Source organism: Temnothorax longispinosus, chromosome 6 (genome assembly GCF_030848805.1).
Source record: "Temnothorax longispinosus isolate EJ_2023e chromosome 6, Tlon_JGU_v1, whole genome shotgun sequence".
Lineage (NCBI taxonomy): Eukaryota > Metazoa > Arthropoda > Insecta > Hymenoptera > Formicidae > Temnothorax > Temnothorax longispinosus.
In genome coordinates this window covers 16,724,457-16,741,551 of record NC_092363.1, presented here as the reverse complement: position 1 = coordinate 16,741,551, position 17,095 = coordinate 16,724,457, and the positions used below count along the sequence as shown (strand labels likewise).

Below are 17,095 nucleotides of genomic sequence, written 5' to 3'. Positions count from 1 at the left end.
CGTCCGCCACGAGCGTAGGAGGCAAGAAAAAAGGCTGAAGCGGCCGAGTCAGCTCTATTTGGGAGGGCAGTGGTTGCCACCCCTTACGGGCTCGCCGCCCACCCCTAGTCCGCACAATCTGGACCCCTTGCCCGAGCTCTATTTATGTGGCAAGGTAACAGTTAATTGTAACAATATACGCCGTTCGACATAGATAAAGTCACCGTTCAAGGAACTATATGTGCTTGACGTTTAACAATTACATTGTTAAATATTGGAGAACGAAATTTAAGCTAATACCTTGAGAGTTAGATAACATTTTGTTATTCTTAACTATCATGTATGCCGAAATTTATTATTTTAAAGCAAAACAATATTATTTTAACTTCAGTGCTTGAGTTAAGTCAACGACAAGTTGAGTAGGAGCAGTGGCGACCTATGAAAATAGTTAGAAATGACTCACAATCAAATTGAATATAATTTGACTATGAATTTAACAATTAGAGTTTCTTAATTTACATGTACAATAAGAGAAGCTTACAGAAATCAGTTTTATATCGGTTTTTTTCTTTTTTACAATGACAATAAGATTTAATATTGTAACTTATGTTTTAAAAATGATCATTAGCTTGCGATACGTGTTAATCAAGAGTCTCAATTTAAATCTTTACATATATTACTGTCCATGATATGTGTGGACGTCGCTGCATGTGTGGAGGTCGAGATGCGCGGGGTGGAAAGTGCTTTCCGCTACGTGCTCGGTTTTGATATTAGTTTTCCGAGAGTAGAGTATATATATATATGTGTATGATGTAAGGGCCGGAAACGGCGGCGAGAGTAAGCGTCGATGTCGAAAGGAAACGAAGATCGTTGCCCGCAGATATCCGGGCTACACGCCGTGGTGGTGTGCCTGTTGTTGGGCGCGGTGGTGCTCGTGGTCGGTCTCGTCCAACTCGTCCCGGGTGCAACGACCACCAACCACAGGTTGGCGTTACTCATAGCAGGCGCTGCCCTAATTATAATGGGTGAGTCTTCTTATATATGGAAAAAAACCTTCTTTTATCTTTAGCTTCTATCTTGACGTCGTGCTCCATAAGGCACGCTCTTACGGAACGAAAAGGCTTAACGGCGTTACAAACGCCGTTTTCCATCGTCGTGTATCGGCGAGGGAATTAAACGTCGCGTTGATTCTCTCGAGCCGTACAAACATTGCTTGTTTCGTGAACAAACTTACTAAATTGTTTATTTATTTACGCGCGCAGGCCTGTAATAATAAATTGAGATTAAATCGATTTCGATTAAGCGAAATATGTTTGTTTAGGGGGAGAGCAGGAGGTTCTTAAATAAACGCAGATTTTTCGACCAGTGAATTGATTTCTCCTTTAGAAAGCTTATCGAGACGCTCGTTAATAACCGATTGTGGGACGTCAAATAACTGAAATAACGGATTATAAGCGCCGCTCGATCGATCGGCGCATCGGTGACGCGCGCGTGCTCGTCAGCACTCGATTCGTTTGCGCTTGGTGGGACCTCGACGGGTCGACCAACGATATATACGCTTCTAATTGTCGTCGTTATTGTTTTCAGGCTTCATCCTGGCGGGCGTGAGATGTTACGTGTTACACTGCATGCCGCTTCCGGCCGAGTCGCCGGTCGCGACGCCGATTCCACCGCCGGTGAGCGAGCAGGCACCCGCCGTACCTAAGGGCACCCTGGACCTCCTCGTGGGCCATCAGAGCCAGCCGGAGACCGATGCTCTCGTGCAGCAGCATCGGGAGTTCCATCACCATCATCAGCATTATCATCACAACAACCACAAGAAGAAACGTAGTTCTCAGGGCTCGCATTCCGAAGAGGCCTAAAATGCAAACGAACGAAAAGAGAATAGGGCGGAATGGAGAAATGGGGAAGGGGGTTTAGGGATCTCGTTCGCGCGAAAGTCGAATCCGATAAGAGAGTCACTCTCGAGCGAGAGACAAAGGGGGAAGGCAGGGACGTTGAGGCTGGGTTGAATTTCTTCGGAAGGGAGAACATCGCCATTCTTTCGTAACATCTTGAAGTATATGCGGAATTTCCCAGAACGCGGCGCATTCTCCGCGAATGGGGGTGAAACTGTTAAACGTAAGAGAGATGATAATCGGCTTGACGTCGAGATAGGAGGATAGGAGCGATAAATTATTAATGACAAGAACGAACGATCGTATAGGTAGCGATTATTTAGCCCCCGAGAGAAAGCGCCGACGTCTAGGATATCCTGTAGTACATATGCCAATGTGTATAGATATGAGAGTACAGAGTGGTTTTCTATCGCGACTAAAAAAAACAAAGAGAGAGAGAGAGAGAGAGAGAGAGAGAGAGAGAGAAAGGAATCCGCGGGATATGTTTCTTCTCGTAAGAAAAACAGAAACAACATTTTCTTTATCGGAGGTATAGAGCGAGATGTTTATATTATCGGGACGAGTCTATGACATTTTGACTTTTGACATTCTTTTTGTAACAAGGAAAACTGCTAATCAGGTTTTGGCGAAATATCGGCGAAATCCTAGTTACGTACATTGGTATCTATATACATATAATATATAACAACATAACTAATTTACGTTGCAAATGTATATGCCGAGGCAAGTGCACTTTTCTACCTGATGTACCGACGATTCGATATATCTAACGACATTCTTTTATCACAAGACTTCTAGTAGAGAAATTTCGTAGAAGAGACGTTCAATCTACCGATTGGTACAGAGTGGTTCGTTACTGGCCGAGAAACCGAAACGGAGTGGCAATTTTATAAAAATTTTGTAAAAAGAAACGATAGAGAGTTGAAAAACATAAAAAAAAACTTCTATAAAAGATTCCTGTTGAGCAGATAATTACTGATATCTCTTGTCACTTTGAAACTCGAACAACTTTCGACACAAATTATTCAACGCTATCAAGATACAGAATAAAATAATTTAATAATCTCGCTTAAAATTGATAAAAAATACAGAAAAATGTTATTCTCTTAAATATATTTATATTTAAGCTTGAATAGCTGCGTTGAGTCAGAAGTTAACTTACAAACGAACGTTATTGACTTTCTTATCTTTCAGTTTTGTTTTCTTCAGAAAACAGAAGCTTCATATATGATATGATTTTGTGTTCTTTATGTATCCTTTTCATGTATAGAGTACCCCTTTCCGGGTTTTATTGCCGATAACGCACCACTCTATATACAAGTCGTATTTATTTCACTCGGAAAAATACGCGCGGGAAATCGGTGTATGGGAGAAAACGTTGTGGGAATCTACGCGATTGATCTCGTACGCGCGTCGCTTTATCTTCGATATTCCCGACGAAGAACCTCGTAGAGATAACACAATTTATATAGAATTCGATTTAGAGGGAGGATAGTCGAAAGGGGGCGAGGGGGGGGGGACGACGGAAATGACATGGGGGGAGGCGCGATCGTAGAGAAGGAAACACGTCGATGTCGATACATTAATAACTTAATTAGCGATAAGGTTTTTCCAGCACCCTCGCGCACTAATTAGCAAAAACCTCGATGTTACTTCTTCCAGAAAGGTCTTAGCGAATATTGGGAACGAAATAGTCACGGCTGTTACCTAACGATCTTCGCAGATTCGCGCGTCCACGAAGCGCGCGACACAGGAAGGCGCGTGTCTTTTGCATAAAAACAAAGAGTACATGTACATTGTCTTTTTACACTCGATATATATTTATACCTATAAGCGAGACATTTAACGAGAGTCTGTGCCTGCGCGCGGAGAAAGCCTCGTTCGATCGTCGAATTGATCCAGATCGTTTGTGTTCGTTCGACACTCGGTACAAAAATTCATCCGGAGACGCGGGGATCGGTATCGCCGGTGCCGATCGCCCGCTCCTCTTACGCGCGATTATTTGTCACGCCGATTTCGGGACGTGATCAGGGTTCGATGCATTATATTTATTAAACGTACGTTTCTCACACGGGAATAATTCTCGGCGCGCGGATACACGTTCGTCTATTGGGGTCCACTTAAAGTTATCGCGTTTGAAATTAAAAAAAAACGCTGTTGTACTAACAATTACGAGAATGTTTTACAAAACTGGCGTACAATATTAGGACGATCCCGATGTCCACGCGCAGCGAGATATCGCGGGATCTCGCGATCGCATTGCACTTCCTATGTTCTCTCATTCACTGGCAGTCATTTAGTCATCAGTAATATAGACGTAGACGAGAATATCATAGATATGCACATTATATACATACGCAAATGGCAAACACGCACGCACACACGAGTACGATATATATACGCATTATATATAAATCTAGCATTAGCGGTCGGTCTGTTGCACTAACGCGTTGCGATTTTAGTTGACTATCTCTAGCTGGATGTTAGAGGCCCCTTCTTTAGATATCCAGATTCCATCTGTAATATATAACCGAAAATAGAGAGTTTAATTAGCCACCGTTATATGGAGCAGTAAAACCGTCGTTGGTGCAATCAGTCCTAAAATAAAATAGCGCATCTGTCTAGCGACGGATGTAAATATAGTGAGACGAGCTGTAAAGTGTAAACTTGCGAAAATTTGCGGTAGTCATTAATCAGTTACGCGAGATAACGTCGCGTAAAAGCCACGCAACATTTAGCTTTCGTGACAACCTGACCTCCACACGTTTTATTTTGCAGTGAAATAATAAGATAACTGTACCCACAATGTGGCTTACTAAAGATTCAGAAAGTTTTCATATCTTTTCGAAACAATCAAATTTTTTTTACTTCGTCGAGATAGAAAAAACGACAATTATGGGGATGCGAGATAAGAATTTCAAGCAACTTTGACGTAAAATGCGCGTTCACGCACAGTTTAAAAATAGGCTACTGGACTTATTGATTAACAGCGCTCGAATTTAAAATTTTATTAATTGTTACAAGAGAAACGTTAAAACGTTACAAGAGAACCGTCTCAAATCGGACACAAGTAGTTCTTATTATCGAAAGAGCTTTTCGTGGAGCTAAATAAAAATTGTTTCAAATCGATAATACTTAATTATTGAATTTATGTAATAATTCACTATTGAAAAATGAAAAATAACAAAGCATTAGACTATGTACCATATTTTGGATCATATATATAGGGTACAGTTATTTTATTACAAATTACACACACACATACACACAAAATTTTCATCGGTCAGCACACTGCCTAATTTACACTCGACGCTCATGAGATCGCTGTAATTGCCCTCGTAACAAAAGTCTGCTTGCATTATACGAGAGAGAAAGAAAAAATGTTGGCGCATTTCGAAAAATTTTGCGGGACACGTGGCGTATAAACGTTGTCGGGGTTTATTTAAGGAAACGGAGTATATAGAAAGAGAAAGATCACTCCGCCAACAATTTGCGGATCGCGATCACTAATGTTTATTTTTACCAATGCAGATTAACTTTAAATCTCGGTTTAACTTACTTTTTATCTCTTTCCAGTTTCAGGAATTAGAAAAAAGACAAAAAGTCATACCGAAATTAAAAAGTGAATCCACATTATAGTAAAAATGGACATAAGTCTGTCACCTAACACGCTTTCCACGCATTGCTCATCGCACTATTAAGCATATTATTAAGTATCGTTCCTCTTTTCTTTTCCTATACGTTGGCGCGTGTTGTGTAACATGTCCCCTATTAGACGAAATACTTAAGAACGTTAGCGTGTACATAGCGCTTCGTGCAAACTGGCGATAACCGTATCTCGAAAGTAGCTGTATATTTAGAGCGCGTAGAACATAGGTTCATATTATTCATTTAGAAAAGTTCTCTCCTCACACGCGTAAACATATAATATATATACATATATGCATACATATATATATATATATATATATATATATATATATATATACATATAGTAAGTCCTCGTTGTTGGTTGTTCCGGTCGTTGACGTTTCCGTTACTCTTTTCCGTTAAAGAGCCCGAATGATAGGTGCCAATCGTAGCGAATGTGTACTAAGACAAAAAGAAGACAAAGAAAAACGGTACTATCGTTGCTCGGGGATTATTAATTAATTTAAGCGCGCGCTCACACATATACGAGATACGTCAAGTGCGTATTCGTGACACGAGGGAAAACGAATCCAACCCGAAAGTTCATCGTTCGGTTGTCAGTGAACGAACAACGAGATTATTATTGTGCTATTAAGCGATAGACAAATCATCCGGCGATGGTCCAGCGCGCCTGCGTCTTGTTTCCTGCATCGCGTCTGCGGATATAATATATGCTTTCTTTTTTCCTTTTTGCTAATTTTGCTAAACGGCGAGCGTCGTTTCGGCAGTTGTCCCCGACTTCTTCAAAGGGAGTCGAGGAACGAAGTCGCTCGAAGTCTTGCAACACAGTAATTCCAAAACGAACAAACATAAATACACACATACAAAGGGTCGTGTACATCATACATCATTCTTTTACATGTATTCGTAATTGTATTATTTTTTATATACGTATACATTTGGCGTCGTCCTCTTAATTATTTATCTCATCTCATCGCGCGCGCGAGAGAATAATAGCGCTAGCTTAGAGGAGAGGTATGCGGCTTCTTGTAAATCTACGATAGCAACAACCCTCTGTCTCTTCTACACTTGTGGTATGCATATATTCGCGCATTATATCGACGACCAATTATTACGAATGAGAGAGGCGAGTGCGCGCAAAGGCGGAGGTGCAAAAAAAGTGCTTTTTTCAGAAGACGATCTTTCAGATTTTGTATAAACTTATTATACAATATTATATGTATACACTCTATCTTCCTATATATATATATACCTATATATATAAAATAATATAATTATAATTATAATTATAATTATATACTGTTACACACGCGCAGAGCCATATCTGCAACTCTATGAACGTTTCGTTCGCGCGGCCGAACGGCGATTATGAAAGTTTCGTCACCACACTCTGCCCGAATCTCTCGTTAACGGCGAGAGTGATCTCGGCGCGATCGACGGCGATCGCGATCTTGTTTTCTCGCCCGTCGATCCGGCCGTGAAGCGATCGCTTCGAACAAACGAGATCCGGCCAGGCCGTCGTTCACGCCGCGCGGCGAGAAACGGGCGATATTAACCATGTATGTGATTCTACAATTAAACAGAAAACTGTAAGCAGAAGTCAACTCTATCGCTATTTTAACTTTCAGAGTTTAATAAAACGTTTTCACTAACAGCAAGCGGTCTCGTTGTGAATCACCGGCGTCGCGTATATCTCTACGCTAATCTTTGCGCTGTTTAACACAGGTATAAAACGCGATGTCGACACGATATCGCGATCCTTGCCCCCTGCGATCCACGATCCATCGCTTGAAACATGATCCACTGTTAAATATTAAGGGAAATTTAAGTCAATTGATTGTAAGTTATGGATAACATTTTGTTATTTTTAATTACCATGTGTGTCGAAATTTTTTATTTTAACTCCCTTGGTTTAGTGAAATTAACCCTCCGTCTGTATACGTTTTTTTTTTGCACCCTTGGGAGTGTATATACGTGGATTTGTCACATTTAACGCTATTTTTCCTTATTTTAAAATATTTAAAAAATCTATAAAAAATTTACAAAACGTCTGTCTACATTATATAGTTGACGATTTTATAGTCATTTTGATAAACATCGTTTATTTAACATTTTCTGGCGGGCTTGCAAGTTTTACAGTTACAACAGATACCATTTTGGCTCAGACCCACGCCGTAGGCCCACGTATACAGACGGAGGGTTAACATTGTTTTAATTAGAGGAGCAGCGACGAGCTATAGGAATGGTTAAAATTGACTGAAATTGAGTATAATTTGACACAACGAATTTACACTGTTAAATATTGAGGGATGAAATTTGAATCAATACCTTGAGTTAGATAACATTTTGTTATTTTTAATTATACCATATATATCGATTGTTTTAACGCAAAACAATATATTATTTTAACTCTATTGGTTTAATTGAATTGTTTTGATCAAATTTACGACGTAATTTGAGTAGGAGCAGTGACGACCTATATAGGAATGGTTAAAGTGATTGAATATTGAGTATAATACGACTAATGTATTTAACAGTAAAAGATCCCGGTTATTTGGGACGAAAGACGTTTTCGATTGCAACGTGGAAGGATCCACAAGTCGCGGATTCACGAATCGGGGATTTCTCCCGCGGGTTACAGGGAGCAGGGGGGCTGCTGGAGCTCGGGGATAGGAAGGTTTGTTTTGGAAACGTCGGTCACGTCGTCGCAAAACGGACCGACGTATATGCACGTGCGCCCGCGCAACGCGCACCAGATGGTCGTCGGTGGGCGACGATACTTTTAGCCCGGTGGGCGGCTGGCTGAGGGGTGGTTTTATCGACCAGGGTACGCCAGAATCTCCAAGAGGTTCAGTAGTCGCGGGACCACCACCCCGTCGGAAACGGCTTTTCGCTAAAACGCCTCACACGCTGGACGCTTCTACGGTGCTCCCGTTACTTTTTTCTCTTTCTCCCCCCGGTCTCCCTCTCTTTCTCTATCTCTCTCTCTTCCTCTCTTCGTTCTTCAGCTTCGCTCCTTATCTTTCGATCCCTCGCCCAAGATATCTCGCGACGAAAACGCGACGTGAAACCGAGGAGGAGGTGCCATATTCCTGCGTACAAGCGATCCTGGATTCAGCTGGACGAAGTAAGTGAAACACGGGAGTGCGGAGAAGCGGGGGGGTTTCATCCCCCCCTTAAATATTTGCAAAATGTGTCCTCGGGTCTTTCTCGCGTTTAACGTGTCGCTCATTCGATAGAACGTCGCTTATTCGTTGACTCTCTCAAGCCCCCTGCAACGCGGTCGTACATCAAAAGGTAAATACGCAACAGATTTACGAGTCTATCGCTAATGACGCATTGCGCGACTCTTCCTTTGATTTCGTATTAAATTTGAGCTGCGAGAGAAAACAGTTAATGCGAGGAAAAGTTCACGCTCGAGAAGACATTCGCGTGCATGCGGCTCGCGAGAGACTTCGTCCATCATTTCTTCAGGATGAACAAATATGGGGCAATCGGAGTTATCATATAGATCTGACACGTCTGCCTTCCCGTTCTCTTTTAACGTTTAACGTTTAACGTTTATCCTTCAAATCGTATGCGACGTAGAATTAATCTACTTTTACTATTTATAAAATCAGGGTCAGCGTGTGGGATTTTATTTCGTAAAATTTAGGGAGAATGCCTCCTTTAAGCTTAGACGGAGGTCTCGATATAGAACACCTGGTTCGGCGGCTGGAACGCTTATCGGCGAAGCGTGAAATTTCCCCTTGGATGTTAAGTGTGCAATGGTGACCCATTTATCGATTTTCCGAGATTTTAGTGGAACGTATATCCACGACGCGCTTATACGTTGCTTTTAAGGCAGAAAACGAGAGATATGGAAGGAACAAAAATACCGATGAAAACAAAAATGGGGAAAGTCATCGAGAATCCCCTTCTGCGCGAGATTTAGTGCATCTCGTGTGCCGTAGCTGTCGCGTACAGCTAACTCTCGGGTAATACATCAATGAGACGCATGCACACGGGGGATGCGCCCGAGTGCAATACATATTTGTCACCTGTCACGACCGCGACAGTCGACAAATATTGACGCCCGCCGCTGCGGCGGCCGGGCTGCGTTTTCGTATATTCCCTTAAAAAGCGTTCCTGCCGAGGCTATTGAAATCGCGGTACGGCGCGGCGCGGCGTCCATATGGCGTGCAGTAACCTCGATTATCGGAAACTGTTATAGCTATATTTTTCTGGAGCGCAGCCAAACGGAATATCAACGGCTCGAGCTGAGCGCGGCCCAAGGCGAGCGGGCGGCGAGTCAATGCACGACAAGTATAGGTCGTTGCCGTAAATTAATCCCCCTCTCCCCCCCGTCCGTTTTTTTTTCGGGGTAGCTCGCTTCGGTCTCTCGATTAGGATGTTACCCGCGAAATCGTTATCGCGATCGCGAGAATCATCGTCGCCGGGGACGGAAAAACGATCGTTCTTCCTCTCAAATTTTTATTTGAAATAAAATCCAACCCGCGCCTCGGCCGTTGCTCAACGTAGAACAGCCCGCGAGTTGGTACCTTCCATCAGGGTGAACCACCTCGACGTGGCGTCGAGCCCTGCCTCGCGAGCCGATCCGAATCGCGTGCGTCCATTTAAAAGAAAAAAAAAGAAGGAACAAAGCACGCACACGACTCATGCGTGAAATCGAGCGATATGCGGAATCGCGCGGATTTACAAAGACGCCGGATATCCTTTTCTCCCCCCGCCCCCTCCGTCCCCCACCCCCCCACCCCCCCACCCCCGCTCTCTCTGTAGTCCCTGAAGATTCTGGCAGAAATCCAGGGTAGCGAGATAGCGGCGATACTAGTTGCACATTCGCGCGCGCCTATAACTCGGCCTACGCTATTATATACGATGCACGTGGAGCTGCAACCATGACATCGGGGAATCAGGCCAGCGTTCCACTTTACACCCTTCTAAAGCGATAACGGCCGTATATCCGACTGTTTTATGCGCGTATACCCCGCGCCGCGTAATTTCGCGTAATTCCTTAATTCTGAAATCGAGGATCTCCCGTTCGGTCCTCGACACCTCGTGACCTCGAGGGTGTCCCCCGATTTCAATCGCGTTAAATCACGTACAAAAAATCGCACTTCAGCCGCCGTAAATCAGACGAAGGGTCGGGGGGACGTAGGAAACATGTTTTTCTGTTTATTTTCTCGCGTTTCCTCGTGAACGGCGGTCACGCGAGATCGTACTTATCGTTAGCGCGTCAATAGGGGGGTGGTTGAATCTCTCGGATTACAAGGGAAAGAGGGAGAAGGAATTTGCCGTGTTTTTTCAGCGGTGTATGCACCTGCACACCCCGTGCTGCCTTCGGTTGTTCGATAATCGAGGTACAAAGGTCATCGCCCCCCCGAGAACATATCTAGGCCACCGACACCACCAACGTTTGCCAGTAATCGCCATCACCGTCGTACATTCGACTACCAAAGCAGTCCCTCGCGGTGGGAACGACCACGTAATATTTCGAACATCAATCTTTCGATACGGGTGAGAGCTAGAGTCGCGTCCCTTAAAATTTAATAAACTTTACCACGATCGTGCGCAAACACATCATTACATTGTCATATTAAATATTAAAGAATGAAATTTAAACCAGTGCCTTGAGTTAAATAACAAAATATTATTTATATAACTGTCATGTGTGTCTGTCAAAACTTATTTTCAACACAAAACAGTATAATTTTAATTTCGTTGGTTAAATTTAGTTTAATTAACATCGTTTTAGTTAAATTAATATTGAGTAGGAACAGTGGCAATCTATAGGAATTATTAAAAATAACTCAAATGAGTATAATTTAATTTGACACTACGAATTTACGCTGTAAAATATTAAAGAATGAAATTTAAACCAATAGCTTGAGTTAAATAACAAAATGTTATTTATAACTACCATATATATGTCGTAATTTATTATTTTAACATAAAACAGTCTTATTTTAACTCCATTGATTTAGTTAAATTAACGACATATTGTAGGTAGAAGCAGTGAACAGGAGCAGTGGCGACCTGTAGGAATGGTTAAAAATGACTCGATTGAGTATAATTTGAAGCTACGAATTAAACAGTGTACGACAACACGGATAAACTTAATTCGATCGTTGCGTGGCCGAGCACGTTTCTTCCCAGCTTCTGACGCTTCCCCTCGTGATCTCGTTTCAGAATGATCACCGCGTTACCGGTACCTTCGGTGAAGGTCTTTCACAAGACCTACTACCAGGAGAAGAGCTCGCGGATAGGAAACAGCCAGCCGGGTAGCCCGCTGGCGGAGAGCGAGGCGGTGCTAGATAAGGAACCTCCGGAGTACTATTTCTGCGGAAAGGTATATATAAAAACACGTACCATTGTCTTGTACGTTGCTCGCTACTGATCGTGTGGAAATCGCGGTACCAATAGCGGTATTATTACTCCAGGTCAATTCGCTGTACGTCGTCGTCGGCTCGCTGTTGCTGGGAGCGGTGGTGCTGGTCGTCGGTCTGGTTCAACTCGCGCCGGGCGCGGAGGCAGCCCGGAATTCGGCGGCCCTGATCGCCACCGGAAGCGGCCTCCTCGTGATAGGGGTGTTCCTCGCGCCCCTGCGAGCCGTCTGCATCAGGAAGCAGAGCGCGGCTCAGAAGGACGGCACCCATCAACGCAGTGTCACCAGCATAGACATGCTGCTGGCCCAGCACAGGTAAAGCGATCCGTCGGTGTTCGTCAGCCTCTTCTAATTGAGGTGTAAACAAAGAAGAGAAAAAGAAACATTCGGAATTATCTCTTATGTCTATTTCTACCAATGCAGATTAACTTTAATCTCAGTTTAATTTACTTTTTATCTTTTTCTAATTCTTAGAACTAGAAAAAAAAATAAGTTAAATCGAGATTAAAGTTAAATCTACATTGGTGGGATAAAACGTTAGAGTATAAAAATGTGTTAAAGCGTTTTGTGATCTTTGTAACACAATCCTCGTATAGACATTATGTCGAAATCAAAGTTGGCAGTCGAGTCATTCCTTGCTCGAGAAAGATATACGGCTATCTTTGAAAGATCCGTTTCAAAGTCCTGTTTCGCGAGGGGATCTTGTTCTCTTGTTCACGCGTTTCATCAGCATCATGATCTCCGTTGTATCGGCAGGGACTTCACGGTCCTGACGCCCGACGAGCTCGAGGACCTCGTGGGCCGGCCGGCGTCCAACAATCTGGAGAACAAGCCGCACCGGCAGGGCCACAACACCTAGGTACCGATCGCCTCGAGGAGGGCACCGCCTTCCGCGTCGTCATCGTCCCCGCCGTGCTCGAGCATCACCACGCCGCCGTCGTCCGCCGCGTCGCCGCCAGGACCAAGCTCCTCCATTCTCTACACGCATCGTTACGATACGCGCGAGCATAGTTTGGTTTAAAATCGATGTGCACATCACACCCGCCGCCGTCATTAGCGTTTAGGGCCGCAAGGGCCTCCTCACGCAAATTTTCTAACGCGTGCACCGCGCAGCCGAGGGTCCCGCGAGTGGGACAAGGGTCTTTTCGGGGAGAGGGTAGGCTTAAAGAAACGTAAAACTCGTCGCCGCGAGCGAGGAGACTAGCCGATGCACGACACGTAGATTTCATCGTTTCACCAAAAATATTCCGACGACGATTCAGAAAGGCTTCGTTGATTAAACCCGCCGTCGAGCCGAATCACGTGTGCGAAACGGTTTTTACAGATGCGTGTGTATACGAATTCGAAATCTCATAAGCGTCTTTGAGAAACATATGCTTTGTATTTTACATATCGCTTGCACGTATTTTGCATTCTCTCGAGCGTAAAAATTAAATCTCCTGCGGAACACGCTCTTTTTCTGTTCTCCGAAATGTGACTGTCAAGGATACTTTAAATTGCAAACGCTTTGCGGTTTGATTACTGAAATTTTAACAATGATATTTTCACGCTGCAGAAAAATATATACTTTAATCTTTAATATCTCTAAAAAAATGTTTAGTCAATCTGTAATGACGGGTGAGTTATTTTCTCAAAGACTAAATTGTGTTCAATTCACGAATGAATGAAGTACGATACCGAGTAACTTCGTCGCGAATCTTCATCTCGATTTAAGTATAGATACATACATAAATAAATAAATATATATATAGCGTTGTATAAGATACACTTACGATAGGATTTGAAAATTTTCGCGATTTGTTATAGGGCGATAAAGAGGAAAAGACGAGATCGCGCGCGTAAAGAGGATCTTCTCGCAAGTCTCGCGAATACTTGTTCGTGAAATATTTAAAAATGCCGTCTTACGGAGGTATGCGCGATATGTATAGCCCCGTGTCGACGGGCCACGTATAATGTCAAGATCATTTGCGGGAGGAAAGGGTAAAACGACACAATAAATCGGGATTGGATGAGTATAACGACGAACCTCACGAGCAATGAAACATACCGAGATCGATATAATACGCTTATACAAAGTGGCGTGCAAAAAGTGGGAATCAGCAGAGCCGGGTGTGCACGTTCGTATGCGTGTGTGTGTGTATGCATTGAGTTTCAAAGTCCTCGGCAAAAATTTGTGCGCCAGGCGCAATTAGCTTTCTCTCACCTTCGAAACTTCTGAGCTTCTAATTGCTCGTCCGGGATACGGGACCTTGATTTATAAATTCTCCGTCGAAAACGAGGTCGACGCGAGGCCGCGAGAATGCCCGAGTATGCTGATCTCTACCTTTTGCGCGAACCATTATATATAGACGCGGACGTTCAGGATGGATATCGGATATCGAATCAACAACGGTCTCTCTCTCCCTCTTTCTCTCTCGTTAGGGAAACGAGAAATCTGATATTTATCCTGGCCGCGGCGAGTTTATCGATCCCATCTTTGATAGAGCGTCTCCGGCTCGGGGGTTTCGATTCTTTAGGGGGCGGAAGTTCTTATTTCGTGGCCGAGAATGAGAAAGTACGCGGAAATAACGCCTAACGTAGAAATATAAATCAAAATACATAGGAGACTAATGGATAAGTGATTCCGATCCGCATTTATTCACTTTGTACGCTAAAAGAGGGTATCGTTTAGGTTTATTCTTAAAAATATTCCGTAAGATTATTATCGTAAAACAGGCAGATTCTAACATATTCATGCGTTTGACCATTGCAAACGCAATCTCGTCAGATTGCACTGTTTAATTGGGAATTGACAAATTGACACCCACAACAAAATACACTCGATACGTGTCTGTTATAGAATTTACAAAATCGGTTGAAACTTCGGTTGAAACTTCGGTTGAAAGTAACGATATTGTCTAAGTCTCGAGCTTCTTGTGTAAGGGTATTAATTTCGAGCGAGCGAAATGCAGCTTCTCTCGAAGAGGAAACATATCTACCGAGTCGGCTACGAGTAGAGATATATTTTTATCATATCATTCTAGCGAATACGCGCGAAGGAGGGAGACGGCGATTAAGAGATTAAAAAAAACTGTCCACTGTTTATCGATTTAAAAAAAAAAAGGTTCGCATTCGCCGTAAGATTCCTATTGAATGTTTGCCTTAATTTCTGACGACTATAGAGATCGCCATTGAACATTAACAATAAATTCTATTTGAGAAATTCTAGTCGCGGGCGAGGGAAAAGCGCGGTTTAATCATATTTTAAAGTTCAACCCTTAAATTCGGTGTATTCGAACACCGTTCGTCGCGCGACCGAGGGAGAAACCCTCGCCAGGATATCATTTGCTGCGGTAGGACTTGAACGCGACCTTTTCGGGCGAGGTGCAACAGGAAGAGATGAACCCGCGGATATATCATCAGTTAACAACAATAAAATGTTACATTTGGAAGAGGAGCTCGGAAATCCACCGGGCAATTCCGCGTCTGAAAAAGTTAACACCACGGTTCCCAGTTGCACGAAAAGATCGGACGTAATTTTAAGAGATTCAACGCACAGAATTAGCCGTAAGCATTTTTATAATGGTGTTCTATGTATATTAATACTATTGCTAATACTGTTACTCGTCACACTCACACAAACACGAATAAACGAACGAACGAACAAACGAACAAACAAACAAACAAGCAAACAAACAAACAAACAAACTAACTAACTAACCAACTAACTAACTAACTAACTAACACACACACACACACACACACAGAAACACAGCCCGATTGTGATCCGGCCGCGAATCGGTCGGCGGAAGTGTTCTTCGTACATGTTGAAATCATCATTCCTAGGACTGAATAGTAAACACGCGCCTAGCCTTGTACATATACGAACGTTTGTAACGCGAGAACAAAACAGAAAAAAAGACAAACCGGGATCGGTGATGCAACTGATCTTTTGAGACGAGATTTGCCGATTTTTAATTAACGTTTAATGCAGATCGTGCGAAGCGATCTTTCGCGGAAACATCCGTCAGCCGCGATTGCAGCGTTTCTCTAGAATCAACGCATCTCATAAATATATCGCCGGATTTGTTTGACCGTGAAGATATAACGGTCGATCTTCGGGATGTTCGTTCCAACTAAAACAAGTCCGTCATTTCCAGGAAACACGATCGTCCGTTCGATTGACGCAAATTGATGATTAATCGAGAAAATTTTTAATGGAATTTCTTACGTTGGCGCTCTCGAAAGAGGATTCAGCCACGTGTCAATTTAATTTTATCGAGTTCCAACACGTGGACTCTAAAACGCCTACGAGACTAGTCGAGACGCTGCAATCGCGTCGCTGTCTCGCGTCGCACGAAGAAAATATCTCCGTATCCGTGCTGCATATAAAAATGCATCGCTTAATCTTATGACGTAACAGTATAATATCGTATCGAGAAAGTTTTACCGGATAAGACTTAGACTTTAATATGGTAGCGCGTAAATGTAAGAGGAATGTTATATCGTGAAGCGTTCGCGATGACGCGGTCATCATTGTTGAGGCTGGCCGTCTTGGGGCGAGATAAAAAGAGGATGCGCGATCTTTCGTTATTTTATTCCGTATTGCTGCTGCAGTAACGCATAGTTTTACTGCGAAATTGCTATTTATATACGATAACGATTATATGTATATAATATATATATTATATAATATTATGTTATATTATATATTATAATATTATATGTATATCGGTGATGCGGTGTCATACGTCATAATGTATTCGAGTCACACGGGGTTTTCGACGTGAGGGGCACCGAACCCCATCTATCACTGCCAAAGATTCATCATAAAGCAAGAAATGCGGACGTCAAGGCAATCACGAAGAACGTCGGCTAAAAACAGTAAAACCGCGGCTGCGTCAATCGAAACCTCAACAATATGTTCCGCCATTGTGAACATGTCGAAGACATTTTGCGTATAGAACAGCTATGAAATATACGATATATTATACATTACAGATATTTTATCGGGAACATTCTGACTTGCTTAAAAAGTTGCGTTGATCCGTATATTTTGTAAGCGAAGATTATCAATAGCAGTTATATATAATAAATATTACTACTACGATACCTATGTCGCCGCGATCATTAATTATACCTCGAATTTCCTCCTTCAATCTCAGCAACACTAGAAAAAACAATTAAATATATATTTATAAAA

General features: G+C 42.8%; 2 protein-coding genes across 3 annotated transcripts; both read left to right on the top strand.

Moving 5' to 3' along the window:
- Positions 1-14: 14 nt before the first annotated feature.
- Positions 15-7,186, top strand: LOC139815224 (uncharacterized). The gene is made up of 3 exons (XM_071781989.1): positions 15-154; positions 797-1,004; positions 1,567-7,186. Exons 2-3 carry the CDS (start codon positions 827-829, stop codon positions 1,839-1,841), a joined length of 453 nt encoding a protein of 150 aa, XP_071638090.1. The 5' UTR covers positions 15-154; positions 797-826; the 3' UTR covers positions 1,842-7,186.
- Positions 7,187-8,365: 1,179 nt separating this feature from the next.
- LOC139815220 (uncharacterized) lies at positions 8,366-17,008 on the top strand. Of its 2 annotated transcripts, none has more exons than XM_071781985.1 (4): positions 8,366-8,655; positions 11,718-11,877; positions 11,969-12,228; positions 12,670-17,008. In XM_071781985.1, the coding sequence occupies exons 2-4, from the start codon at positions 11,719-11,721 to the stop codon at positions 12,770-12,772; spliced, it is 522 nt and encodes a 173-aa protein (XP_071638086.1). In that variant the 5' UTR covers positions 8,366-8,655; position 11,718; the 3' UTR covers positions 12,773-17,008. The 2 variants fall into 2 exon arrangements, with proteins under 2 accessions (XP_071638086.1, XP_071638087.1); XM_071781986.1 differs by lacking the exon at positions 8,366-8,655 and adding an exon at positions 8,689-8,825.
- Positions 17,009-17,095: the final 87 nt, after the last annotated feature.

Coding starts and splice junctions, on each gene's coding strand:
- LOC139815224 (XM_071781989.1), top strand. CDS start 827: ATGTCGAAAGGAAACGAAGATCGTTGCCCGCAGATATCCGGGCTACAC. Junction 1,005..1,566: donor CGCTGCCCTAATTATAATGG/GTGAGTCTTCTT, acceptor TATTGTTTTCAG/GCTTCATCCTGGCGGGCGTG.
- LOC139815220 (XM_071781985.1), top strand. CDS start 11,719: ATGATCACCGCGTTACCGGTACCTTCGGTGAAGGTCTTTCACAAGACC. Junction 11,878..11,968: donor AGTACTATTTCTGCGGAAAG/GTATATATAAAA, acceptor TTATTACTCCAG/GTCAATTCGCTGTACGTCGT. Junction 12,229..12,669: donor ATGCTGCTGGCCCAGCACAG/GTAAAGCGATCC, acceptor TTGTATCGGCAG/GGACTTCACGGTCCTGACGC.